At 44.1% G+C, this 27,839-nt stretch overlaps 1 protein-coding gene across 1 annotated transcript in view; it reads left to right on the top strand.

Annotated features, from left to right (window-relative positions):
• The window catches only part of TUBGCP3 (tubulin gamma complex associated protein 3), a 110,066-nt gene that overhangs the window by 46,878 nt on the left and 35,349 nt on the right, over positions 1-27,839 (top strand). The window contains exons 11-13 of the mRNA XM_039481021.1: positions 703-869; positions 6,639-6,749; positions 7,131-7,239. Coding sequence (XP_039336955.1) covers positions 703-869; positions 6,639-6,749; positions 7,131-7,239 — 387 coding nt within the window. The remainder of the gene's footprint in view (positions 1-702; positions 870-6,638; positions 6,750-7,130; positions 7,240-27,839) is intronic.

Here is a 27,839-nt window from a genome sequence, read left to right as displayed (position 1 = left end):
TTCCTTCTAAGTGTGTTGGGTTTTTTTTAATTGTCATAATTCTAAATGTATGTCTACATTGCACACTCCTTTTGATGGTGTGTAGAGTACATACACTACATGCCCTTATCCCCAGCAGGGGTATAAACAGCAGTGTAGATGGTGAGGCACTGCTTAGGTGAGTAGACTAAAGACACACCTGAACCATGTGGTGTACCTGGGTTTGTACCATAAATGGCTCTCTACTTGCACAAGCTGCACCGCCCTCATCAAGACTGCCTCCCTGCTGCCAGCCTTTTCCTGCTGCAGGGAGCTGCCAGAGCCTTTTACTACTGTGGGAGAAAAAGCTCTAGAAGGGGACCAGGCAGCAGGGAAAGGTTCCAGCAGCTCCCTCCTGCCAAGGCTTTCCCTATGTCTCCACGCTGCCAGAGCCTTCCACTGACATATGTAGCCACACACCCCACCCCTCCCATGTGACTGCAGACTGTTTTTCTCCATAGTATGTAGCTACATATACCCTAAGCACTGCTGCAAGTGGCATGCATTGTTGACATAGCCTAAATGTTGATATATGTGTTGGATTTAAAATTGCTGTATAACAAGGTCAGAGATGGACAGACATACAGTTAGTCATCAAGGTCTGAAGAACTTTATTTTTGAAGTATGGAGTACATAATCAGAACCTGCTCTCTTTCCTTCACCTATCTATTTTTGTCTCCTTAGGAAGAAAAGGTGGTGAACTAGCATCAGCTGTCCATGCCTACACTAAAACAGGAGATCCCTATATGAGATCCCTGGTCCAACACATTCTTGGTCTAGTGTCCCATCCTGTCTTGAATTTCCTTTACCGCTGGATTTATGATGGGGAGCTGGAGGATACATACCATGAAGTAAGTTTTATGTGTAACTAATAGTATTGATACCTTTTCAAGTTCTTCTTTGAGTAAAAATCAATGATACATTTGAGTGAGAACTGCAGGATTGAACCCACTATGAGCATAAGAATAGTTCAGTTGCACAACATTATTTTAAAGCAGGGATCAGCAACCTCTGGCACGCGGCTCGCCAAGGTAAGCACCCTGCCGGGCCAGGCCAGTTTGTTTACCTGCCGCGTCGGCAGGTTCGGCCAATTGCGGCTCCCACTGGCTGCGGTTCGCCGCTCCGGGCCAATGGGGGCTGCGGGAAGCGGCACCAGCCAAGGGATGTGCTGGCCGCGGCTTCCCACTGCCCCCATTGGCCTGGGACAGCGCACCACGGCCAGTGGGATCCACAGTCGGCTGAACCTGCAGACGTGGCAGGTAAACAAACTGGTCCGGCCTGCCAGAGTGCTTGCCCTGGTGAGCCGCATGCCAGAGGTTGCTGACCTCTGTTTTTAAAGTATGAAATGGCCTGTGTGACTTACTGTGTATGTAACTAAGCTACATGTGGTAATGACCTGACTGAATTGGAAAACTGATCCATCTAGTCCAGCATGCTGCCTCTGCTCATGGCAAAAAAAACTGATATTACAGAGAGCCCAGACTCTCTCAACCTCTTTCTGGAAAATGTACTCGTAACATTATGGTGTACAAAAATTGTTCCAACCCTTGCAAGCAATCCATTTTGTGCCTGATATATGAGGTTTGACTGTTTCTCTTGCTTTGTAGTTTATTTTTATTAATGTCTTATGTTTATAGTTCCTACTATTATCCTAAGCATTAGTGCAAATAATTTCCATAGATTCCAAGGCCAGAAGGGACCACTGTGAGATCATCTAATCTGACCTCCTGTATAACACAGGCCATAGAACTTCCCCAAAGTAATTCCCGAAGCATATCTTTTAGAAAAACACCCAGTCTTGATTTAAAACTTTTTAGTGATGGAAAATCCACCACAACCCTTGGTAAATTGTTCCAATGGTTAATTACACTCCCCGTCAAAAATTAATGCCTTATTGTCAGTCTGAATTTGTCTAGCTCCAACTTCCAGCCATTGGATTGTGTAATACGTTTCTCTGCTAGATTGAAGAGCCCATTATTAAATATTTGTTCCCTATGTAGCTACTTATAAAGTGTAATCAGGTCACCCCTGACCCTTCTCTTTAAGCTAAATAGATTGAGCTCTTGGAGTCTTTCACTTTTTCAAATTCTGTAGAAAATGTTATGAGAATGAAATACCTTTAAAAGTCCTACAAAATTTGCTTTGACTTCTACAGTAATAGATTCTTATAAAATACATCCTTGTTCTAGTTATTCATGTACTATCACCTTCCTAGTACCTCCTTATTCTATCATTTAACAAAACTAATAATCAGATTATTCAACTCTTATATAAGGCTTTTTATTCATAGATCTCGTTGACACTTCACTGTTAACTGTACCTGTTTACACTTACCTTAATCATCCCAATGCTTGCTTTTCTCCTTGCCAGGCTACAACTCTGTTTATGTAATCTTATTTTGAATTTCAGTGAGATTTAGGAGCCTAACCTCCATATTTAAAAATGAATTGGGCACTTAGGTTACTGAGTTACCTAAACTCTTCTGAGACTGTTAACCGTGGACTAAATAACGTCGTCAATTTCTATGATTCTATATTGGAGTTAAAAATTAAATTTAGCATGGAGAATGAATTAGTGTCATCCAGGTCAACATAGGGAAGCCTGTATCTATTATGTGGATAAATAGAGAACTTCAGTCTTTAGGCTGCCACTCTGACACCTTTCAAAAGTATTAAAAGTAACTTGTCCCCTCTCCTCTGCCATATTTCAAGTACAAAATTAAACTCATAAGTGATTGAAACTGTCACTTATTAGTTGTCAACTTTTTGCAAGTAGCTTGTTTAAATTTACATGTGTACTTAGATAATGCATCTTAAATACTGAAAATAAACAATAGCTTAATGTGGTGTGTTGGACTTACAGCTTACATTTTGTCTGAAGGCCATATGTTAGTCTTGCTAGCAGTGGCATTTTGAAAAAAAAATTCTCTTCCCCAGTAAGGTCTACTTGCTTGATAAGATGAAGATGGGAGCCTTCACAATCCATATTAATGAATCTAATGTTTGAAATTTGTTCCTTGATAAGAAAATTACCATTTTTTAATTTCTGTTTTTAGTTGGGAGGCCTTGGCATTTGTCTAGCAGTTAAATTGTATGATGAGTTCTTATTTTTTCTGTGGTTCTTTGTGTGTGATATAATAATGAAAATCAAAGACCTTGAGTGGAAAATGAATCAATAAAATAAAAGCATATTGCAGTTATAGTCTGACCTTGATTTCCCTCCCACCCCCCACTACCTCTTCAGGCTCTGTATTTTCATGGGATTAATTATAATCTAAAATGCATTCCTCTCTCTTTGTATTTGCTACTGGATGTTTTCTAGATACAGTAATTGCATTTTACTTTGCCCTTAGAGGAAGCATTGTTTTCATAACTTCCAGAAGTGACTGAATTGTCTAAGGTTTTTCTTTTTTAAATTAAATTTCTCGTTGTTCATATTGATCAAGATCTGGTTCCATGCCACTTACCAAGATGGGTCTGTATGTTGTCTGCAAAAATTAGCCCTTGTGGTTAAAGGAATAACAAATAAATGAAAAGCATTATTTTATACTTAATCTCTTGGTTGAGTAAATTTTTTAAATTTCTAATTCTTGGGGTAGTGTGGTGTCTCAGTGCAATATAACGCCATCAGCATCTTACAGACTGGTCCTAGCCTCATTATGTGAGATATTCAGGCACTTTTGAAAAATAAAATAATCTGAGTGTTTTGGTTTATATACATAGTCTGACTATTTACTATAATTTCTTAACAATTTCTGTAGTTGGTCTTTGTAAATCCATGCTAAATACCACTGTATATTTACATATGTCTACCCTGTCAGTTGTAATTCTGTCACAAAAAAGTTAAGATAATTAATAATAAAAAATCAGATTATTAATTTTTTAATTACTAAACTGTTCTGATAAGGTATCTAAGTAGAGATACAGCTGGTGATCTGAATATTCATTTAGTCAGACTCAAATTAGGGGGGAGAAATATTGGAGGCTTTCTCTGAAGCTCCACGCACACAAGATGTCACTAACAAATAGCATATCCACTGCTGGGCTTTTCAGACCCTGGCTCCCACTCACTGGCATTCATTTACATTTGTGGGCAAGGCTGGATTAAGGCCTAGGCAGAATAGGCATCTGCCTAAACTCCTGGCTCAGTCATGTCACAGCATCAGAATCTATTTCATTTAAAAATATCTTTGTAAACATTCATGGCTACAAAGAAAAGCTTGAAAGTGTGACTTGATTGTAACTGATGCAATGATGTCTGCTAAAACTCTCCAGAAGAGGAGTGGGAAGGAGGAGCAGCAACTACTAGCTATAGGGACAAAGCTATCTGGCTTCTTTAGGGGAGGCCACTTTGGTTATGTGGGGACAGGGCTTGGATATCATCCTGGCCTCTGAGTGATTGACTCCCCCTTGATGAGTTTCTCATTCCCTTGGCCTCCGCTCCTCACATCTAGCGTTCAAGCTCTACAGGTCAGGTTTGTTCAGAGGAAGAAACTGATGGTACTCTTCAAAGTGCCATACCCTAAAGTGGCACCAAGTTGAGTTGCTACTGAGTAGATTGTGAAGAACTTTGTGATATGACTGTCACTCTTCTTTCTTATATGCTTTGATCAGCACTGAGAACAATTTTGACATTTAAATTTTCCTCAGTGGGCATCCCATTGAGATGAATGTGTCAGTTCACACTTCCCAGAACTATTTCTGGCTTTCTGCAGGCTCGCACAGGCATCTTTGCATCAATTACACTTTGTTGAGAACAAGATGGAAACCTCAGCATTCTAGATCACCAACCCAGCAGAAGCCCGCCCAATTTGAATACAGAATGTGGCACTTACTATTTAAAGTGTAGTCCAAAATGTGGTAAGCCAGGAATTCTCAAACTCTTTGGTAGTGTAGACCATATCTTAATGGAGACAGTGTCTTGTGGGCATGTCCCTTCCCCTTTGTGATAACGTTGCTTGCCTAATTGCAATTTAGCATGCCTGCTTACCAGAAAAAGTAACATTAGGAAATTATTTTATAAGTTCCTGTCTGTTTTTAATGAGATTTAGCAGGTGGCTATAAGTAGGAGAACCAGTACTATGTGGCCAGTCAGCTCTCCTTGAATCACAGTTTGAAAACTTTGGTTAGGCACTTTCCAAACTCCTATGTAGACAAATTCAGCTTTCATGAGTATGTGGTGTATTCCTGTTGCATCATCTTTCCTGGATCCTGCCAATCTATAATCAACCAACCAAGTTTAATGAATAGGAACCAAGAAAGCAGCAGCTAATTTACCAAATACTAGGATCCTCATGAAAGTGCCCCCCAGCCGGCTCAGCAGCAGAGCCTGTTTGTTTTTTTGTTTTTTTAATTAATTTAGCTATTGCGTGTTGTCAGTCCCTTCAGAATCTGAGTGAGTAAGAAAATACATAAAACAGTATGTTGTGTGTTAATTAAGTTAGTCTGTAAATAACATACTTAACACCAATCCCAAAGAACAAGAAATTGTAAATTAAGGGATCTGATTATGCATGCCCTCTACACACCTCACTACTGACAATGCATCACAACCTTAACTCTTCCCTTGTGGGGATGAAAGTGTTAGAGCTCCTTCTTCAGACTGCACCATTACAAACAGACCAGATTTCCCTCACCCCACTATCCTATCTGTACATCTCTTGCTCATGTTTGAGGTAAAGGGTATTGGAAGGCAGGAGGGGCTTGGAAGAGCCTGCCAGTCTGCAATCTGGGCTGTTACTCTTTGTTACATTATTGCATGTAGCTGCCTGATCCTGACTTTCTTCCCAGTTAAACCCTTTTATGATCAATCTGCAAGTTCTTGTTTAAAGAACTTAGTTGGGAAGAGACTGCCCAGAAAGGGGGAGCTACCTCCTCCCAAACTCTTGGCCTCATCCTTTGCAACTAGGACCTGGTTAGGCAGAAGGGCCCACATGAAAGAGTTCATATCTGAGTCAGATCCAGTGTATGCCCTCCCAGATGGAGGCTCCTCCAAATCAACCCAGGGTCTTTGCCATTGAAGACTTCAGATCTCTGTGAAGAGACTATTCAAGTCAAAGAAAAGGCCTTTTCTCTCAAGAAGACTCTCTGGGCAAAGAGAGTATCTGGCAACATGCTGGGTTTTTTTTTACCACCTGTCAGAGATTCTGAGAGACCAGAGATGTGGTCCTTTTTGTGCATATCACAGGCTCTTCCCATAGAGGGCATAGCTTCCTTGAAAGATCCTTCTGACAAGAAGCTCAGGAGAAATAATGAGCTAGTCTTTGTGGATTCGGCTACAGCTCTTTTTTTGTGCATCAAAATACTGCTGTCCACCAAAAAACAGTGGTGCCAAAACACTGCCCACACAGCATAAAAGTACCAAAATGCTTATACAAAAATACAGTTTGATTTCTATGTAGTATGTGCATGCACTATTCAATGAAACAACAAAACAAGAGAAATCCACTCCCCCAAAAAGCCCAAAGGCAACGATAACACCTGCTTGACATGGGGCTATAAATAAACATGTATATGTAATATGTCTCCACTTAGAAATGAAATACAAGAGTGGGTGTATGCGTGTGAAACATAAATGCCAGGTCAATTCCTTTTATATCTAATGCTTCTGTCAACCTGCAGTTTTTTGTAGCTTCAGATCCTACAGTTAAAGCAGACCGGTTGTGGCATGACAAGTACACTTTGAGAAAATCAATGATCCCTTCATTCATTACAATGGATCAATCAAAAAAGGTATCGGAAAAAGGTTTATTTGTTTGATGTTTCATTGATCCTTTGCTGCTGTTTATGGCTGGAATAACATTAAGAACATGTAGCATAAATTTAGCCGAATGTTCTGAACCTGCCATGTTGTCTGAAAAAGGTGTTTGGATAACCTGGATTGTTACTTTGAGATGGAGGAAGAAACTTTGTTTTGTGTAATTGAATTACCGGTACTTTGAAGAAAGAGGACTTTTAAAAACAAGTAGTGCTTGATATATATTACTACATCAGTGGATTCATCTGTATTTCAGGGGTTGGGAGTCGGGAGGCAACAATTAACTTATGGACAACATCTCATTTTTTATCGTTTATATAAAAATAACGTCTAAAAAGTTATTCTCTTGTGTTTAGGTCCTTCTAATAGGAAAATCCATAAACTTCTTACATCAGGTTTGTCATGACCAAACTCCATCTACAAAGATGATAGCTGTGGCAAAGTCTGCAGAATCACCAAAAGATGGTATGATAGCAATACTGATAACCTAATTGTACCTTTTGAACTTCAGACCTGTTGTAATTAGTGTTTTTGGCAAAGTAAAGTTTAACTGGATGTTTTTGCTTATAGAAAACTTTTCCTAATAATGTTTTAATGTGCAAAATGCATTTATACGTAGGAAAGTGTAGTTAAGAACATAAAACCACCATACTGGGTCAAACCAATGGTCCATTTAGCCCAGTATCCGGTCTGTGGACAGGGGCCAATATCAGGTGCTTCAGAGGGAATAAACAGAACAGAGCAATCATCTAGTGATCCATCCCCTGTTGTCCATTCCCTGCTTCTGGCAAACAGAGGTGAGGGACGCTCAGAGTGTGGTGCTGCATCACTCACCATCGTGGCTAATAGCCACTGATAGACCTATACTCCATGAACTTATCTAGTTCTTTTTTGAACCCTGTTAGTCTTGACCTTTACAACATCCTCTGCCAACGAGTCATTGTGTGAAGAAGTGCTTTCTATTGTTTTAAACCTGCTTATTAATTTCATTGGGTGAGCCCTAGTTCTTTTGTTATGGGAAGGAGTAAATAACATTTCCTTATTCACTTTCTCCACACCAGTCAAGATTTTATAGACCTCTGTCATATCCGGAAGCTGTTCCATACCCATAATCATTTTTGTTGCGCTTCTCTGTACCTTTTCCAGTTCTAATATATCTTTTTTTAGATGGGGCGACCAGATTTGCACACAGTATTCAAGATGTGGGCATATCATGGGTTTATATAGAGACATTATGATATTTTCTGTCTGATTATCTATCCCTTTCCTAATGGTTCCTAATATTGTTAGGTTTTTTTGACTGCTGCCACATATTGAGTGGATATTTTCAGAGAACTATCCACAATGACTCCAAAATTTCTTTCTTGAGCAGAAACAGTTAATTTTAGGCCCTATCATTTTGTGTATATAGTTGGGATTATGTTTTCTAATGTGCATTACTTTGCATTTATCAACATTCAGAAATGTTCCTTTCAAAAAATTAGTGTGTGGTGTTTCTGTGGTTGTTAAATAGACGCTCAATACAATGTTGTGCATACTTGATCAAAGTGTGTTATGAATATCATATTAATAAAATGAATTTTTGTGGGCATATGAACCCTATGCACTTCTTCTGTCCCCTCCTAAATCTTTTTTCATATAGTCTAGATTCCGTGGGAGTAAAAGCTTTCTCCTCTGAAGTTCATAACATCTGGTAAAATCTCTTTTTCTGCCATACCTGTTCTCAAATTTTGTCCAATTTGCCTTTCTTCTCTTGGCTACTTCTGAACTGAATATAAAAAAACAACTACTTTTGATTCTTCTGCAGGAGACTTTCCCTGTAGCTTCACTCTGGAGTTCCTCAGGGATCAGTTTTGGGACCAATTTTATTTAACCTTTTTATTCCTGACCTTGGCACAAAAAGCGGGAATGTGCTAATAAAGTTTGCGGATGACACAAAGCTGGGAGGTATTACTAACACAGAGAAGGACCGGGATATCATATAGGAAGATCTGGATGACCTTGTAAACTGGAGTAAAAGTAATAGAATGAAATTTAATAGTGAAAAGTGCAAGGTCATGCATTTAGGGATTAATTACACTGGTCTACAATTTTTGAGACGTCGTCTGCTTCAGAGATAAAATGTGCCATTTATTATGTATTTTGATGTGCTGAATTCAAATATGACAATTAAAACAACTGATTGGCTGCTGTTTCTAAGTTATGTAAGTTTTTACATTTTATGTCTATGTATATTGTGTAGATAGTAGAGTTTTAATCATAAAATGTAAACCTAGGTCTTTTCATGTGTTTATGGTTGCTTTACATGATAATATTTCACCTGTCCTGTTTAAAAATCAGCAAAAGGGTTATCTAAATAAAATTTATTATGAAACAAAAGGCAAAAAACTATTATGTACATAGTTTAGTCCTATTCAGTGTCTACTCTGCGCTTCTTGGCTTGTCTCGTATTCATTAAATGGAGCATCTCTTGTCACTGTCCAGCAATAGTCTGCAAGCATTGATGGGCTCCATTTGCCCTGATAGCGTTTCTCCATTGTTGCAATGTCCTGGTGAAATCGCTCGCCATGCTCGTCGCTCACTGCTCTGCAGTTCGGTGGAAAAAAATCTAGATGAGAGTGCAAAAAATGTATCTTTAGTGACATGTTGCAACCAAGGCTTTTGTATGCCTTGAGGAGGTTTTCCACCAACAACCTGTAGTTGTCTGCCTTGTTGTTTCTGAGAAAATTTATTGCCACTAACTGGAAGGCTTTCCATGCCGTCTTTTCCTTGCCACGCAGTGCATGGTCAAATGCATCATCTCGAAGAAGTTCACGAATCTGAGGACCAACAAAGACACCTTCCTTTATCTGAGCTTCACTTAACCTTGGAAATTTTCCACGGAGGTACTTGAAAGCTGCTTGTGTTTTGTCAATGGCCTTGACAAAGTTCTTCATCAGACCCAGCTTGATGTGTAAGGGTGGTAACAAAATCTTCCTTGATTCAACAAGTGGTGGATGCTGAACACTTTTCCTCCCAGGCTCCAATGACTGTCGGAGTGGCCAATCTTTCTTGATGTAGTGGGAATCTCTTGCACGACTATCCCATTCGCAGAGAAAACAGCAGTACTTTGTGTATCCAGTCTGCAGACCAAGCAAGAGAGCAACAACCTTCAAATTGCCACAAAGCTGCCACTGATGTTGGTCATAGTTTATGAACCTCAAAAGTTGTTTCATGTTGTCATAGGTTTCCTTCATATGGACTGCATGACCAACTGGAATTGATGGCAAAACATTGCCATTATGCAGTAAAACAGCTTTAAGACTCGTCTTCGATGAATCAATGAACAGTCTCCACTCATCTGGATCGTGAGCGATGTTGAGGGCTGCCATCACACCATCGATGTTGTTGCAGGCTACAAGATCACCTTCCATGAAGAAGAATGGGACAAGATCCTTTTGACGGTCACGGAACATGGAAACCCTAACATCACCTGCCAGGAGATTCCACTGCTGTAGTCTGGAGCCCAGCAGCTCTGCCTTACTCTTGGGTAGTTCCAAATCCCTGACAAGGTCATTCAGTTCACCTTGTGTTATGAGGTGTGGTTCAGAGGAGGAGGATGGGAGAAAATGTGGGTCCTGTGACATTGATGGTTCAGGACCAGAAGTTTCATCCTCTTCCTCTTCCTCGTCTGACTCAAGTGAGAGTGATTCTGGTGCATCAGGAACCAGCAGTCCTTCTCCGTGGGGTACTGGGTAATGTTTGGATAATGCACAGTCCACTTTTTCTTCTTTGACACACCTTTCCCAACTGGAGGCACCATGCAGAAGTAACAATTGCTGGTATGATTTGTTGGCTCTCTCCAAATCATTGGCACTGCAAAAGGCATAGATTTCCTTTTCCTGTTCAACCACTGGCGAAGATTTGTTGCACAGGTGTTGCAGCATATGTGTGGGGCCCACCTCTTGTCCTGATCTCCAATTTTGCAGCCAAAATAAAGGTGATAGGCTTTCTTAACCGTAGTGGTTATACTGCGCTTTTGTGATGCAAAAGTCACTTCACCACAAACATAGCAGAAGTTATCTGCACTGTTCACACAAGTACGAGGCATCTCTGCTCACTTTGGCTAAACAGAAATGTGTCCCTTTGCAAAATCAAACACTGACAAATAAGAGAGCACGACACTCTATGATTTCTAGAGCTGATATAGCGCAATTTGTTCAGCAGAGTGATGTAAGCTTCGTTATGATTGCATCATCCATGACTTCTAGGAATAACATGATGCAATTCATATCATGTATGACGCAATACCAGCTTCAGATTGCATCATTCATTGTTTTGCCTAAAAAGCAAGTACTGTCCAAACCCAGTCATAGATTTATTCATAGATCCAGTCAAAGATGTATTTTAGTTATTTCTGGTTTAAATTGAGATCCCTTCCCTTTATAACTCACTTATCCTCCGCTATTCCCAAGTCAAGGGTCGTATATACTGACCCAAAAGCATATCTTGAAAACTAGAGCTAATCAACAATTTTAAGCATCATTTTCGTTCTCAGTGACCCAGAATTAGTAAAGTTTGACTACATTTATTTCAGAAGCATTTTGGCTGTAGAGCAGTGTAACAAGCATTTTAGTTATAAATTGGGGGCGCATCAGTTGGAAGTAACAGAGGAGGAGAAGGACCTCGGCGTATTGGTTGATCACAGGATGACTATGAGCCGCCAGTGTGATATGGCCGTTAAAAAAGCTAATGCGGTTTTAGGATGCATCAGGTGAGGAATTTCCAGCAAAGATAAGGAGGTGTTAGTATCGTTATACAAGGCACTGGTGAGACCTCATCTGGAATACTGTGTGCAGTTCTGGTCTCCCATGTTTAAGAAAGATGAATTCAAACTGGAACAGGTTCAGAGACGGGCTACTAGGATGATCCGAGGAATGGAAAACCTGTCTTATGAAAGGAGACTGAAAGAGCTTGGCTTGTTTAGCCTAACCAAAAGAAGGTTGAGGGGGGATATGAATGCTCTTTATAAATATATCAGAGGGATTAATATTAGGGAGGGAGAGGAATTATTTAAGCTTAGTAACAATGTGGACACAAGAACAAATGGATATAAACTGGACACTAGGAAGTTTAGACTTGGAATTAGACCAAGGTTTCTAACCATTAGAGGAGTGAAGTTCTGGAATAGCCTTCCAAGGGGAGTAGTGGGGGCAAGAGACATTTCTGGCTTTAAGACTAAGCTTGATAAATTTATGGAGGGGCTGGTATGATGGGATAGCCTAATTTTGGCAATTGAGTTTTGATTATCAGCAGGTAAGTATGCCTAGTGGTCCGTGATGGGATGTTAGATGGGTTGGGATCTGAGTTACTACAGAAAATTCTTTCCTGGGTGCTGGCTGGTGAGTCTTGCCCACATGCTCAGGGTTTAACTGATCGCCATATTTGGGGTTGGGAAGGAATTTTCCTCCAGGGCAGATTGGCAGAGGCCCTGGAGGTTTTTCGCCTTCTTCTGCAGCATGGGGCACGGGTCACTTGCTGGAGGATTCTCTGCAGCTTGAGGTCTTCAAACCGCAATTTGGGGACTTCAATAACTCAGACATAGGCTAGGGGTTTGTTATAGAAGTGGATGGGTGAGATTCTGTGGCCTGCGTTGTGCAGGAGGTCAGACTAGATGATCATAATGGTCCCTTCTGACCTTAAAGTCTATGAGTCTAACGGTAGCTCAACCTCCTCCTCATACTTCCTCCTGCTGCCTGTTGCTTTTTATATTTGAATAATCTTATTCCCCTCTGGTGGGACTCATTTTGTAATCTGAGCTAGTTTAGCCCCAGGTTCTCCAGCCTATGGGCAAGGTACCGCTTTACATGGGGGAATTAATTTTTCTGAGTATACATAGTGCAGTTATTAAATGAACAAAGGAAACAAACTTGAAAAAAGTCTCCAATCTTTCAATTGCAGCAATTTTAGATGTTACAAGTAACCCTAGTAAAAATGTTTTCAGATAGCAGTGGGTTTTTTTTGGTTTTATTTTTTAAATTGACTCCACTATAGTCCTGCTCTATTATGATCTTGGCAAGATTGGGGACTATACCCTAAATACACTACTTGTTTGTTGGTTTGTTTTGTTTGTTACTGTAGTGACAATTATGCTAGATGTTGTACAAACATAGAACAAAAAGACAGTCCCTGCCCCTACAGTTTACAATTTAAGTATAAACGGTATGGTAAAATAACCATTTCTGTATTAATTTGTGTAATTTTATCTTGCCCATCCACACAAGAAAAGAAAATTCTGTCAGTGGTGAAACTGCCTTTCTAACTCATCCATCCCTGCCTGTGCATATGTTCTTATTTGCTTAATCTGCCCCTGTTGTGAAATTTCCCTTTATGTAATTAATCATAATAGGGCAAATTAAAGAGAGTTCCAGTCTTAACTCTGGATTCCTTTGCTTTTGTCATTTTAAATCTGATCCTTAACTTTACCTGAATATATGCTTTATTGCTTTAAATAGCTTTGGATTTTTTTACATTAGCATTAAAAACAAGTTTTATGGAAATGTATGAGAGAATGTGACAGCTGTTAGTGTATTAAAAATATGTATTCAGACCGTTCAAAAATATACACAACTTACCCATGCACAACAATGTTAAGAATTGTTATAGTCTTAGGTGAATTATATATGTAGATGCATTCTAAAAATTGATGTATACTTTGGGTGTACGTATAGGTGTAAATCTTTATTTAAGAAGTCTTACACTTATGAAGTGTTTTCCTGGTAAATCATAAATGGTACATTTGGAAATATTGGGTTAACTTTTTTGCAGTACATTGCAACCTAGATGCATGCGTGAAGGCAAATATTGAAGTATTTGGGGTCGGGAAGGAATTTTCCTCCAGGGCAGATTGGCAGAGGCCCTGGAGGTTTTTCACCTTCCTCTGAAGCATGGGGCACGGGCCACTTGCTGGAGGATTCTCTGCAGCTTGAGGTCTTCAAACCACAATTTGAGGACTTCAATAACTCAGACATAGGTTAGGGGTTTGTTACGGGAGTGGGTGGGTAACATTCTGTGGTCTGCATTGTGCAGGAGGTCAGACTAGATGATCATAATGGTCCCTTCTGACCTTAAAGTCTATGAGTCTAAGTAGTAATTTTGCACAGTATTTTGTATGCCATTTCCTATTTAGATAGTTCAATACATGTTGGTACACAATTGGTACTGTTTTACCATTGTAATTTTCACAGAAAAATTGCATGGCTAGAATTCATTATGCCTAAGCACATTTTAAATGAGTAAAAACTGACACATTTTGATATTAGTTTGACAAACAGTCTGTAGTCACCATTTTTTTTAGATGTTTGGCTTAAAGGGAAGCCAACTGGTTAAGTTTTTAGCAAATTATTTTATTCAAACATAAAATTGCTGTCTTTAAACTAACACTGAGTTCAGACAGTGAGTGGGTGTAACCCAGGTAGCTTAAGTGCAGTGGAAATATACTTATTTGTAGAATATTGTCATTATAATGAATAGAAATGTTTATTTACAATAGAGATTTAAAAAAACAATAGCAGTAACTGAAGACACATTGTCAGACATAAGCTATATTATTAGTTCTCTTTTTGAATGTATAAATTCACCACTAGAATCACATAGTTCCTAATGTGTTCTTGAATTTACTAATCTTACTTTGTAAAAGAGGTTTCCTACATCCTCAATCTAATTACTTCCAGATGACACCAGATGTGATTGGAAAGAGAGCTTGTCAGTCTCATTTAACTTTTGATATTTTTGATGAACAATTATAGACTGACTTTACCATAGTAATATAAATGAATTGTAAGCTTTCTTGATGGTATACTTAGACTTTTGTATGTTTACTTGCTATATAACATGAAAGTGAAGCTTGCTGCCTAGAGTATAAAGTTATTCTCTGTTTGGTCATTACTTTGACCTGCTTACTATCAGTGCTGATTTAAAAAAAAAAAACCCACAGCAAAACAAAAAAACACCCAAACACAACTTGGTTTCATGGAGGTAGAGAACTATAGCACTCTAGGGTTTCAAATTCCAGTATGTTTAAACTTCAAGGTTTGCAAATGCCATTGTTTGTTTTTGGCTTCAAGAAGCTACAACTTTGAAGACCAACCAGTTTGTCATAATACTACTTAATTACTTTAGTAGTGCCTGTTTTCTAATGGAATGGCGAAGAGAGAGTGAGGTTATGGCTGATTTGTGTGTGACAAAGTTGGGGTTAAAAGTGTTGAGTTCCTGGCTCCCACTCCCATGTTCAGTCCAGGAAATTACATTAATTCTTGTGATGCATTGGCAGTGCAGTGAGTGAAATGCTCAGTTCCATACTAGAGTTGCAATTTCTAAACAGGTGACAATAATCATGGGATGTTTAAACTTGTATCCATGGAAAGAGATATTTATGGGAAGTGTAGAGAAGGTTACTCAGGTTTCCTGTCTCATAATGCTAGAATGAGAGCTCAATGTATGAAATTGAGAAAGGAATCAAATGTAAAACTGATTAAAAGGAAGCTATTCTTATACAATGAATATATATATTTGTTCAATGTTCACATCGCACTCCCCATTAGTACCTGGCCCAGGCCGAGGAAGCTAATGATCCAATCAGCGGACCAAATTCGGTGATGAACCTTGGTCACGTCACCTGAGGCATGCTGCGCATACGTTTAAGAAGAAATCCTTTTACAATAACCCTCACTTAGCTGCCTTACACCCACAACAGAAATGGCACTCTATACAGCTGTTAATCAAAGAGGAGTATTATGCAAGGTCTGAACTTAGGTCATGTGATTAGAAGTTCTAGCTCCTTTCTGGCTGATTTGTCAGCTATTTTGTCTTGCCTTCCACTTGGGCTCAAAACACCCTGTAGAAGGAAGTGTCTCCTCAGGGACTGAGCTTTAGAACACATGACTTTGGGGTGGACCTTGCATAACATTATTTTTCTCCCCTCCTCTCCCTTCCTTGAAGGTTTTTCTTCCTACTTTTCAACATAAACTTATGGAAAAGGTAACAACTGAGGCATGCAGCAGTTCAAATGGGGGACAACACTAAGTGGTCCAGCACAGACAATCATGTAAGCCTTAATTCTTTTTCGAGTGCTTGCTCATATCGATTCCAATTAGGTGTGTGCGCGCTGCATGCACGCTTGTCGGAAGATTTTTACCCTAGCAACACTCGGTGGGTTGGCTGAGGCGCCCCCTGGAGTGGCGCCCTTAAGGCGCCGGATATATGCCCCAGCCGACATAGCGCCCCCTCAGTTCCTTCTTACCTGCCATGATGGTCGTTGGAACTGTGGAGCGCAGCTTAGCTGATCTCCACTCTCCCTAGCATTCTCTTTAGTACCTGTTAATAATTTCTGATTAGTCGTTAATAGTTGTGAATTACTTAGTATAGTTAGTTAGTTTAATTAGTGGCGGGGAACGGGGTCTTCTCCCTTCTCCCCATCCCGGTACCCAGGCCCATGCCTGGGTCTCTGGGCTTCAAACCCTGCTCGGCTTGCCAGAGGTCAATGCCAATAGGAGACCCCCCCACGACTCTTGCCTAAGGTGGGTGGGGGGAATCCCACCAAGCAGACAAGTGCTGCATTTGCAAAGCCTTCAAGCCGAGGACCAGTAAGGAGGGGGACTTTAGACTGAAGCAGCTCTTAATGGAGGCAGCACTTAGCCCGGTCCCTTCCTCCGCGCGCCAAGACTCGTCACTGTCGTCCTCGGTGCAGAGTGCCCCTGTGGCACCAACTGTTCCAGCACCGCATTCGGACTCTACCAAAGGCTCACGGCGCCAGATCTTCCTGGCACCACCACTACCACGGTGCAGGTTTCTATCTCCGAGCCAGAAGAAGAAGCAGTCCAAGCAGGTGCTGGCCACTTCTTGTTTGTCGGTGTAGCAGCCGCTGACACTTCCTGCACTGCGTCCATTGCCAGAGCGCATAGGACAAATATTGGCTCCTGCACCGTCAATTCCGGCGCCACAAAGGCCGTCGAGTCCGGTGCACGTAAGCTCCCCAGTGCACACCGCGGTCGAGCTGAGACTACCCTCCACACCAGAGACCTTCTCAACCGTCTGGCACGGACAGTGCTGTTGAAGGGAAAGCCGTCCCTTGTGTGACCACCGTCGCTTACTGGAGGATGACGACACTGGTCCCGGTCCCGATCCTGATCATCTTTGTGGCACCCATCACAGCATCACTCGCAATCCCAGCACCGTTCTCGCTCTTGGTGTCGGTCATACTCACGACGCTGCTCTGGCTCGCGGAGATCCGAATCGTGTTACGGCTGGTACTGTTCAGACTCCCGGCACTGCTCCCGGTACCAGTCAGAGCAGCACTCGACCTGGAGCCAGTCCCGACACCTATTTCACTGGAGGTCGCCATTGAAATTCATATCAGGCTCCCGGTACCAATACGACTGCAGGCACCGATCGACGTCTCAGTACCGTTCTGCCCCATGGCACCGGTCCCTGGCGCCATGGCACCATACAACACCGGGGTACTCGGCACTGGTGCGTACAGCACCGCCTTGGCCATCTTGCTCCGCCTCTGCGTCGTCACATTCGCAAGGTGGCGACCAGGACGAAGGCGGTACAGGGCAGTGGCTAGAAGGAGGCCAGGACCCGGGCCACGAACCCCCACAGTGGTCCTTTTAGACCCCCTGGGCTTACCATCAGACCCAGGGGGCTCCTTCGGGGGCTTCCCATTCTGCCCCTTCAGAGCCCCAAGTACCAGAGGCCACTGTGTCTCTCCACCTTCCCCCTCCTTCCCCCCCCCCTTGAGGCTCTGAGGCGACTGCTCTAGCGCCAATGCAGGCCCACGCTCCTAGTGTGATGGACCTTGAGCAACAAGATCCTCCACAAGAGGACCTCGTGCAGGATCCCTTAGTCCCGGGAGTATCTTCCTCGTCCTTGCCCAATGAGGCAGTGGCGGGGACTACAGTTTTGGGCCCTCCTCCTATGGACCTCCGCCCCCACCAGCACCTGCTCTGCAGAGTGACGAGCAATATGAACCTCCTAGGTAGAGGAGGTGATGGAGGTAGAGGACCCTGTGGTGGACATTCTATCGATGGAGGCACCGTCCAGAGTTGCCCTTCCTGTCATATGAACCATACAGGCCAATGCCAAGACAATCTGGCAATCGCAGCCTCTATTCCACCTATGATCAAGGGGGTGGAAAGGAAGTACTTTGTCCCTTCAAAGGACTACAAGTACGTCTATATGCACCTCCAACCGTGCTCCCTTGTCATGGCTTCAGTCAATGAGAAGGAGCGGCACGGTCACCAGGCCTCGGCGCCTAAATCAAAGGACGCTAGATGCCTAGACTTGTTTGGGCACAAGGTGTACTCAGCCGGAGGCTTGCAGCTCAGGGTGGCCAACCAGCAGGCACTCCTGAGCTGATATGACTATAATTCGTGGCACACTCTGGAGAAATTCAAGGAGTTGGTTCCACAGGAGTCCAGAGAGGAATTTGGGACTATAGTAGAGGAGGGCAAGAAGGTGGCCAGAACCTCCCTACAAGCCTCTCTGGATGCTGCAGACTCGGCAGCTAGGACCCTGGCCTCTGGCATAGCCATATGCTGCATCTCATGGCTGTAGGTCTCTGGTTTACCACCAGAGTTGCAGCAGACCCTCCAGGACCTGCCCTTTCATGGCCAGGGCCTGTTCTCCAAGAAAACAGACTCAAGGCTGCAGAGTCTGAAGGACTTGAGAATTATCATGTGCTCTCTGGGAATGCATATCCCAGTAATGCAGAGAAGGGCCTTCAGACCACAGCCTCAGAGGTCATACCCTCCCCTTTGGCCGAGACAGGACTTCTTTAGAAGATGCAGCCAAAGTGGTAAAAGAAAACAAACTGGACACCAAGACAGCCAAGGCCAGGGCCCTCCCAAGCCATCGGCAGGGCCTAAGCAGGACTTTTGAAGGTGTGCCCGAGGATGGAGCACCGGTGCTCCATTCAGGATCCTTGGCCTTTCCAAAATCGTCTCTCCCACTTCCTCCGTGCATGGTCCTACATAACATCAGACCGTTGGGTCCTACGCACGGTGGAAAGGGGATACTCCCTCCAATTTTCTTTCTCCCCCCCTTCTCAGTCCCTCTTCAGGGACCCTTCTCACAAGCACCTCCAATCACTCCTGGGTTTTGGAGTGATAGAGGAGGTTCCGGGAGAGTCAAGAGGCAAGGGCTTTTATTCCTACTACTTCCTAATCCCCAAGGCCAAGGGTGGGCTTCGGCCCATCCTGGTCCTACGTGGACTCAACAAATTTATGGTAAAGCTGAAATTCCGCATGGTCTCACTAGGGACCATTATTCCTTCCCTAGATCCTGGAGACTGGTACGCCGCCCTCGACATGAAGGACGCATACTTCCACGTTGCGATCTATCCAGCGCACAGACGCTTCCTTCGCTTTGTGATCAATCAACAGCACTTTCAATTCACTGTCCTTCCTTTCGGCCTATCCACGGTCCCCAGGGTGTTTACCAAATGCATAGCTGTGGTGGCGGCCTCCCTTCATCGACAACGGGTCCAACTGTTCCCATCTCTCGATGACTGGCTTATTTGGGGTCGCTCCAGGGATCAGGTGCAGTCTCATGTTCAGCTCCCCATGAACATTTTCAATCGGCTGGGCCTCCTGCTCAATGTCGTTAAATCCACTCTGGTACCAACCCAGAGAATAGAATTCATAAGAGCAGTATTAGACTCAGGCCCAGGCAATTCTGCTGGAAGCACGCTTCCAATCCCTGGTGAACATCATCCACAGCCTGCAAAGCTTCCTGATCTCGACCATGAAAACATGCCTATGCCTCCTGGGACACATGGCCTCTTGCACATTTATGACCAGGCACACCAGGCTGCGACTACGTCCACTCCAAGCCTGGCTATCAACAGTATACCGCCCAGTTCGGGACAGCTTGAGCACGGTGGTTACCATCCCGCCAGATGAGTCATCCCTGGGATGGGGAGCCCACCTCGGGAACCTCCATACACAGGGGCTATGGTCGGCAGGAGAGTTATCCCTGCACATCAGTGTACAGGAACTCAGAGCACTGCGCCTGGTATGTCAAGTATTCTGAGAGCGCATTCAAGACCCTTGTGCTGCAGTCCTCACAGACAACACTACGGCCATGTTTTACATCAACAAGCAAGGGGGAGCCCGGTCATCTCCCCTCTGTCAGGAGGCCAATCGTCTGTGGGAATTCTGCATAGCCCACTCAATCCATCTGGTGGTGTTGTTTCTCCCAGGGGTTCAGAACACCTTAGCAGACCACCTCAGCAGATCATTCCAGGTTCATGAGTGGTTGGTTCACCCGGACGTCATCCACTCTGTCTTCCTGAAGTGGGGCTTTCCCCTGATAGACCTATTCGCCTCTCACAAGAATCGGAAATGCCAGGTGTTCTGCTCTCTCCAAGGGCGCTCTCCGGGTTCCCTGTTGGACGCCTTCCTAATTCAGTGGAAGGATAACCTGTGCTACGCCTTTCCTCCATTCCCGCTAGTCCACAGCGTCCTAATCAAGCTGCGCAGGGACAGAGCCTGTCTGATTCTGGTTGCCCCAGCATGGCCCAGACAGCCCTGGTATATCACTCTCCCTAGAGCTGTTGGTGGACACCCCGATTCCACTCCCACTGTGGCCAGACCCGATCACTCAGGATCACGGTCGACTCTGTCATCCCGACCTGCAATCTGTCCACCTCAGCATGGCTGCTGCATGGCTAAATCAGTCTGATCTGTGGTGTTCTCACTCGGTCCAGCAGATCCTTTTGGGTAGCAGGAAGCCCTCTACCAGGTCCACATACTTAGCCAAGTGGAAGCGGTTTTCCTGCTGGCGCGCCCAGAATCATACGACTCCCCCTACAGGAGTCAGTACCTGTCATCTTGGACTACCTCCTGTCCTTAAAGCAGCCGGGCTTGGCAGTATCTTCCATCAGGGTGCACCTGGCAGCTATTTTGGCTTTCCACCCGGGTGAAAACAGGCGCTTGGTCTTCTCTAATCCCATGGTCAGCAGATTTCTCAAGGGGTTGGAGCACCTGTTCCCACGAATTCGACAACCGGTCCCTACGTGGGATCTTAGCCTGGTCCTATCCAGACTCATGGGTGCCCCGTTTGAGCCAATGGCCACCTGTTCGCTCCTGTGCCTTTCCTGGAAGACAGCCTTCCTCATAGGTATCACCTTGGCGAGGCATGTGTCTGAGCTCCGGGCACTCACATCAGAACCACCCATATACAGTGTTCCACAAGGATAAGGTACAGCTGCGACCCCACCTGGCCTCCCTCCCTAAGGTGGTGTCTGCCTTCCATGTCAACCAGGACACATCCCTCCCTGTCTTCTACCTGAGGCCTCATGCCTCTCAATGGGAGCAACAGCTGTACTCCCTAGAAGTTTGCAGGGCCCTGGCCTTCTACATCGAGCGAACGAAGCCCTTCAGGAAAATGTCACAGCTGTTTGTTGCTGTGGCAGACCAGATGAAGGGCCTTCCGGTCTCCTCCCGGTGCATCTTGTCCTGGATCACATCATGCATCCGTGCATGCTACTGCTTGGCTGGTGTCCTATCTACTCACCTTACTGCCCACTCCACGCAGGCTCAGGCTTCATCCTCTGCTTTCCTGACGCATGTGCCCATTCAGGAGATATATAGGGCAGCAACTTGGTCATCGGTGCATACCTTCGCCGCCCACTATGCGATAGTGCAGCAGTCCAGGGATAATGCTGCATTTGGTTCAGCGATCCTTCATTTCGCAACCTCTCACTCTGCCCCCACTGCCTGGGTAAGGCTTGGGAGTCACCTAATTGGAATCTATATGAGCAAGCACTCGATGAAGAAAAGATGGTTACTCACCTTTGTAACTGTTCATTGAGATGTGTTGTTCATATCCATTCCAAACCCGCTCTCCTTCCCCACTGTCGGAGTAGCCGGCAAGAAGGAACTGAGGGGGCGCTGAGTTGGCAGGGGCATATATCCAGCGCCATAAGGGTGCCACTCCAGGGGGCGCCTGAGCCGACTCACCGAGTGTTGCTAGGGTAAAAATCTTCCGACAATCATACACACGGCGTGCGCACACCTAATTGGAATGGAAATGAGCAACACAGCTCAAAGAACAACAGGTACAAAGGTGAGTAACCGTCTTGTCACCTTTTTGAAGATGATGGTGAACTGGCAGGAGGCCAGTCAGGGTTGATGAAAGAGACCATTAGAATTGAGCAGGCATCTCTGGTGACATGTCACCTCAAACCCATTTGCCATAATACAATTATACCTATTGATAGTCCCAACCTCCTCCAGTTATTTTACCTGTACCGGTCAGTTTTGGCATCCTAGGAATATAGGCATTGTAATGTCTAATCTAGTCATTCTTTATCCAAGAGTAGCTATAACCTGGTGCTTCAGAGGAAGTTGTGAGAACCCTATGATGAACAGGCAGTTAGTGGGGAGCTTGTGTTCTAATGCATGATGGTTTAACACTTACAAATTCTGATAGTAACTAGGGTTACTGCAGATACAATTGTTATGGCAAGACCTGGCACCATCGCCTGTAATTAAGGTTGTCTGCCACTTTCCCTTATCAGAACCTGTTTTCAGTTGCTTTTAACTTTCCCAAACTGTTTTGGTATAAACACTCTCTGCCAGGTGTGTACTCCAGGCTGAATTTTTTTGGAAATTTTCAGCCAAACCAGTTCACCAATTTCCAAGAACGAAGTTAGGGAAAAACAACTTTTTCTGAGAGAAACTAGTGTCCTTATGATATGGAACAGGGTTTTGAAAGTTAACATGGGATAGTTTTTTTGTCTTAGGGTTGTGCCTTTTGCTTATTCCTGTGGAAAATCCTCCAAAATTTGGCCAGATTACAAGCTTTGAAAAATCCCATTTTCACATGTGCAGTAGAATTTAGCAGTTTAAAAACTCTGAAGACTGTGCTTACTGACCATACTCCATCGCCCCACAGCTTCTAATATTGACAGAACCCCACAGCTTCTAATGCTGACACTATCCCCACAGCACGACTGAGCATGTTCCAGCCTAGGGTCACAGGGATGAATCCAGATTTTCTCTGTAACTGTAGCTGAGCTCTTAGCTGCACTGGAACAAGGTGGGTCATGGCATCAAAAATGAGAGCTAGGAACCTGTTTCTCTCCTGTGCTTTCACACAGCCTGGAGAAATAATCTGCCTGACTCAGATGCAGAGAGGTTGAGAGCCAGACCAGGTGGAGGAGGGAAAGGAGTAAATTGATGAGGACCCTGGTGAAACTTGGGCCTGGGTGAGGAGAAAGAAACTGAGGGTGGGAGTTGTGGGGGCATGGGGATTGGCAACTAGGAAGGAAGACTGGGACTGATTGGACAAAGAGACTGAGGCTGGGACCACTGGTGGGGTGATGGGTATTTATAGAGGTGGGGAGAAGAGAGACAGATCAGACAAGGAGCCAGGTTGCGGGGGTGAACTGATTGAACAAAGGGACTTGGTAAAGGAGACGGGATGAGGAAAGGGACTGAAGTTGGATGACAAACTGGAGTGGTGGGGGCAAGAAGGGGGGAACTGACTGGTTGCTTGGTCAAGGAGAAGGGGACTCATTGAGGAGCCAGAGACTAGGGAAGAGACCGTATCGGGACAGGTTGTGGGGACCAGGGCAGAAGGGGTCAAGCTTGCGAAGGAACTGGCAGAACGGTCTGTGACTGCTAGAGAACACTTCCTCCAGAACCTGGAATGGAACCCAAGGTTCCTGAGTCTCACCATTTCTCTGCTGTCAGCAAATATCTGTGAAACTTTTTGGCAAAAGTGTGTGTCTCATCCCTATTCGATGCTTGTCCACACAGAGGATGACGACCTACTGTTGCTATCAATTACTTTGTTATGTCAAGTGGCAGAGGTCTGTATGATGGATCCAAAGATTCCAACCCTGCTAATGACCCATGTGGGTGTTAGTGTTATGCCACAGGGTGAAATGACTATGTTCAATTTGCAACCTTAATATTCTTTAAAGGTTTTTTTTTTTATGTGTATGTAACTTTATGAAGGCAAAGTCAAGCACCGCAAAGTAGGTCTGCCCTGTGCACTGAATCAGGCAAGGATCCTGTAGGGAAAAAAATAGTGTGTGATCATGCAATTAAAGAATGTCATAATGCATGCACATAAAGGAGGCAAGTTAAAGTTGCACACTCAACCCTAACCTGGCATTTCCTAACTTCCAAGTGCTTGACTTTGCAACTTGAATAATATTATTTTAATGTAGTTATTTATGTGTAATATTTATAAATCCTAGAAATGTAGGACTGGAAGGGACCTTGTTAGGTCTTCTAGTCCCATGCCCTGCAGTGAGGCAGGACTAAGTATTATCTACCAGTCCTGGCAGGTGTTTGTCTAACCTGTTCTTAAAAACATCTGGTGACGGAGATTTCACAATGTCCCTAGGTATTTAGTTCAGGTGCGTAAACTCCCTAACTAAGGATAGTTTTCCTAGTGTCTAAACTAAACCTCCTTTGCTGCAATTTAAGCTCATTACTAATTGTCCTATCCTCAGTGGTTAAGGAGAACAATTTATCACCTTCCTCTTTATAACAACCTTTTATGTACATGAAGACTGTTATATCCCTTCTCAGTTTTCTCTTCTCTAGGCTAAACAAACCTGTTTCTCTCTCCCCCCTCAATCTTTCCTTATAGATCATGTTTTCTAGACCTTTTAATAATTTTTGTTGCTCCCCTTTCTCCAATTTATCCACATCTTTCCTGAAGTGTGGTGCCCAGAGCTGGACATTGTACTCCAGATGAAGCCAGTGCTTTATTTGTAATGAAAGAGGTGCCAGGGTTCATGCAATGTTTTTACATTCATAACTGATGCAGCAAGCCCAGAGGTGCCGGGTCTATGAACTGCCAAACTTGGAGGTGCTGGGGCTCAGCACTGGCTAGCCTTGGCACAAATTAAGCACTGGACGAGGCCTTATCAGTGCTGAGTAGAGTGGAAGGACTACATCTTTATCTTGCTTACAATACTCCCGCTAAAACAGGGATTCTCAAACTGGGGGTTGGGACCCCTCAGGGCGTCGTGAGGTTATTACATGGGGGGTCGCGAGCTGTCAGCCTCCACCTCAAACCCCACTTTGCATTCAGCATTTATAGTGGTGTTAAATATATATAAAAAATGTGTTTTTAATTTATAAGGGGGGTTGCACTCAGAGGCTTGCTGTGTGAAAGGGGTCACCAGTACTGAGCTAAAACATCCCAGAATGATTGATTTTTTGCAACAGTGTTACACTGTTGACTCATTTAGTTTGTGATCCACTATGACACCCAGATCCTTTTCTGCAGCACTCCTTCCTAGGCAGTCATTTCCCAATTTGTATTTGTGCAATTGATTATTCCTTCCTAAGTGTAGTACTTTGCATTTGTCCTCATTAAATTTTATACTGTGTAATTCAGATCATTTCTCCAGTTTGTCATAATAATTTTGAATTCTAGTCCTGTCCTCCAAAGGGTTTGCAGCCTCTTCCAGCTTCGTATTGTCCACAAACTTTATAAGTGTACTCTCTCTGCCATCATTCAAATCATTTATGAAAATGTTGAATAGAACCAGATCCAGGACAGCTCCCTGTGGGACTCCACTTGATATGCCCTTCCAGCTCAGTTATGAATCCTTGATAACTAGACTCAGAGTATGGTTTTCCAGCCAGTTGTGCACCCACTTTATAGTAGATTAATCTAGGCTGTATTTCTCTAGTTTGTGTATGAGAAGGTCACGTGAGACAGTATCAAAACCCTTACTATAGTAGAAATATATCACTTCTACTGCTTCCCCCATCCACAAGGCTTGTTACCCTGTAAGAGAAGGATATTAGGTTGGTTTGACATGATTTGTTCTTTACAAATCGATATTGACTGTTACTTCTCACCTTACTATTTTCTAGGTGCTTACAGATTGATTATTTGCACCATTATCTTTCTGGGTACCAAAATTAAGCTGACTGGTCTATAATTCCCTGGGGTTGTCCTTATTCCCTTTTTTATAGATAAGTACTATATTTGCCCTTTTCCCAGTCCTCTGGGTTCTCTCCTGCCTCTGAGTTTTCAGAGATAATCTGTAATAGCTCATGAGTCAATTCTTAAGTGTTCTAGGATGCTCATCAGGGCCCTGCTGATTTAGGCATCTAACTTGTCCAAGTTAATTTTTCTTCAAGTGCTTGCTCATATCCATCCAGCGGCAGTGCTTGAAAAGTTTTCCCCTCAGCAGTATCTGTCGGCTCTTGTGCCCCTTGGAGTTGCGCTCCCATAGTGCTTGTATAAAGGACCCCGCCGTCCACTCAGTTCCTTCTTACCGCCCAAGGTGCTCACTGGAACTACGACTTGTTCTCGCTGCTGCCAATACTCCTCAGTGGATTTTTCTCTCTTATTGTATATAGTTGATTTAAATTTAGTAGTTAAGTTTCAGTTGTTAGTTTAGTTAAGAACCCCGCTAAGTGGGGTTAATTCCCCCTCCCCCCCCAGCACTGGGACATGCCTTGGTCTCAGTGTTTCAAGCTTATGCCTGTAAATGACCCGCATTCCAGTCGTCTTAAGTGTCTCTGGGAGAAGCTCACATGCAGGAGCGGTGCAAGATTTGTAGGGATTTTAAGCCCCACACAAAGAAGTATAGAAATGCTAGACTCTGCTCTGTCTTCACGGAGGCAGCACTCTGACTTCCTTCAGAGCCGGGCCACTTGGACTTGGCACTGAATACACTGGCCTTAGTAAGGAGCACTCTGGCTACACCTAGTGCCATTCTCTAGCTCCGGCACCGAGACGAGACGCTCCGACCGCAAGTAAGGAACCTCGGCACTGTCAGTGAACCCCGGTGCCAAAGAAGGATGTGCAGGCGAGAGAGCCGAGGCACCTTTCACCGTCGTTGGTGTGTAGGAAGAAGCAAAGGAAGACCGATGAAGGCCGATCACCAACACTGAGTCAGAGGGACACTGCCAGGGTACGACCTGTATCAGGCCACCCTGTGGCACTGATAACCCATGCCACGCTGCTGATTCTGGTCCCGGAACGGGAGCCGTTGAGTCTGGCACTGATAGACTTGCCACCATGAGAGAGGCACTGGAGCCCTACGACTCTGCTGGTACTGTCAATGCTGGAGGTGTTTGAAACGATGAGGGACTTGTTCACACTACTGGTACCAATGTCCTCTGCCATACAGGAGCTGTCAGTAGTGGAACTGACTGGAAAGACTTCTGCAGGCTAGAGGCCTCAAATAGTTTCGAAGGGGAAACCAGTCATGATAGTCCAACCCCAGTCTCCTCCTTCCTGGCAATGTTCACCGGCACCAGTCGGCACCGCTCCACCCTGGTCTTGGGGAGGGATCCTCGGAGACTAACTCAGAGGCAGAGTCTTGCGTCTTACGGAGAAGCCGTCATTGCCATTCCAGCAGACACTGTCCTGCTATAGACCAGAGACAAAGGGTACCACCTCTGGCGTGGCCACCAGGACAGTGGCAGTTCCCCATGCAATGGCCTTTCTGGAATCCCTGGGCATTTCCAGCACAGGCAGGTTCCCATTCCAAGAGGTCATATTCGGTGGCTTTGGAGTCCAGACTGCTTCCACCACCAGAACACGATCCAGGCTCTGGTACCATGTACCAAGAGAGAGTATTGCAGGACCCGGCCAGTGCTGAGGGCAAAGAGCAGGGCCCTGTGCTGGTTCAGGCGTCTTCCTCCTCTTCCCCAGATGAAGCAGTCACGGGAACTGATATTGTGTCCCTGCAAGAGGATTACAAGGTGCATCCAAAGTGCCTAAGGAGAGTAGCTCAGAACCTGGGTATCCAGGTGGAGAAAATTAGAAGGTCCTCCCGCTCCCTTGTGAACATCTTGACGGCAATGCTGAGACCTGCTTCCCACAGGATTTTACCTACCAATTATCTGAGTTTATTAAAGTCTGCCTTCTTGAAGTCCATTATCTTCTGCTGTTTTTCTTCCTTTCATTCCTTAGAATCATGAAATCTGTCATTTCATAATCACTTTCACCAAACAGCCTTCCACCTTCAAATTCTCAACTAGCTCCTTCCTGTTTCTCAAAATAAAATCCAGAATAGTTTCTCCCATAGTAGT

This window comes from Mauremys reevesii, linkage group 1 (genome assembly GCF_016161935.1).
Source record: "Mauremys reevesii isolate NIE-2019 linkage group 1, ASM1616193v1, whole genome shotgun sequence".
NCBI lineage: Eukaryota > Metazoa > Chordata > Testudines > Geoemydidae > Mauremys > Mauremys reevesii.
Note: the sequence above shows the minus strand (reverse complement) of the source record. Positions and strands in the feature narration are given on the sequence as shown.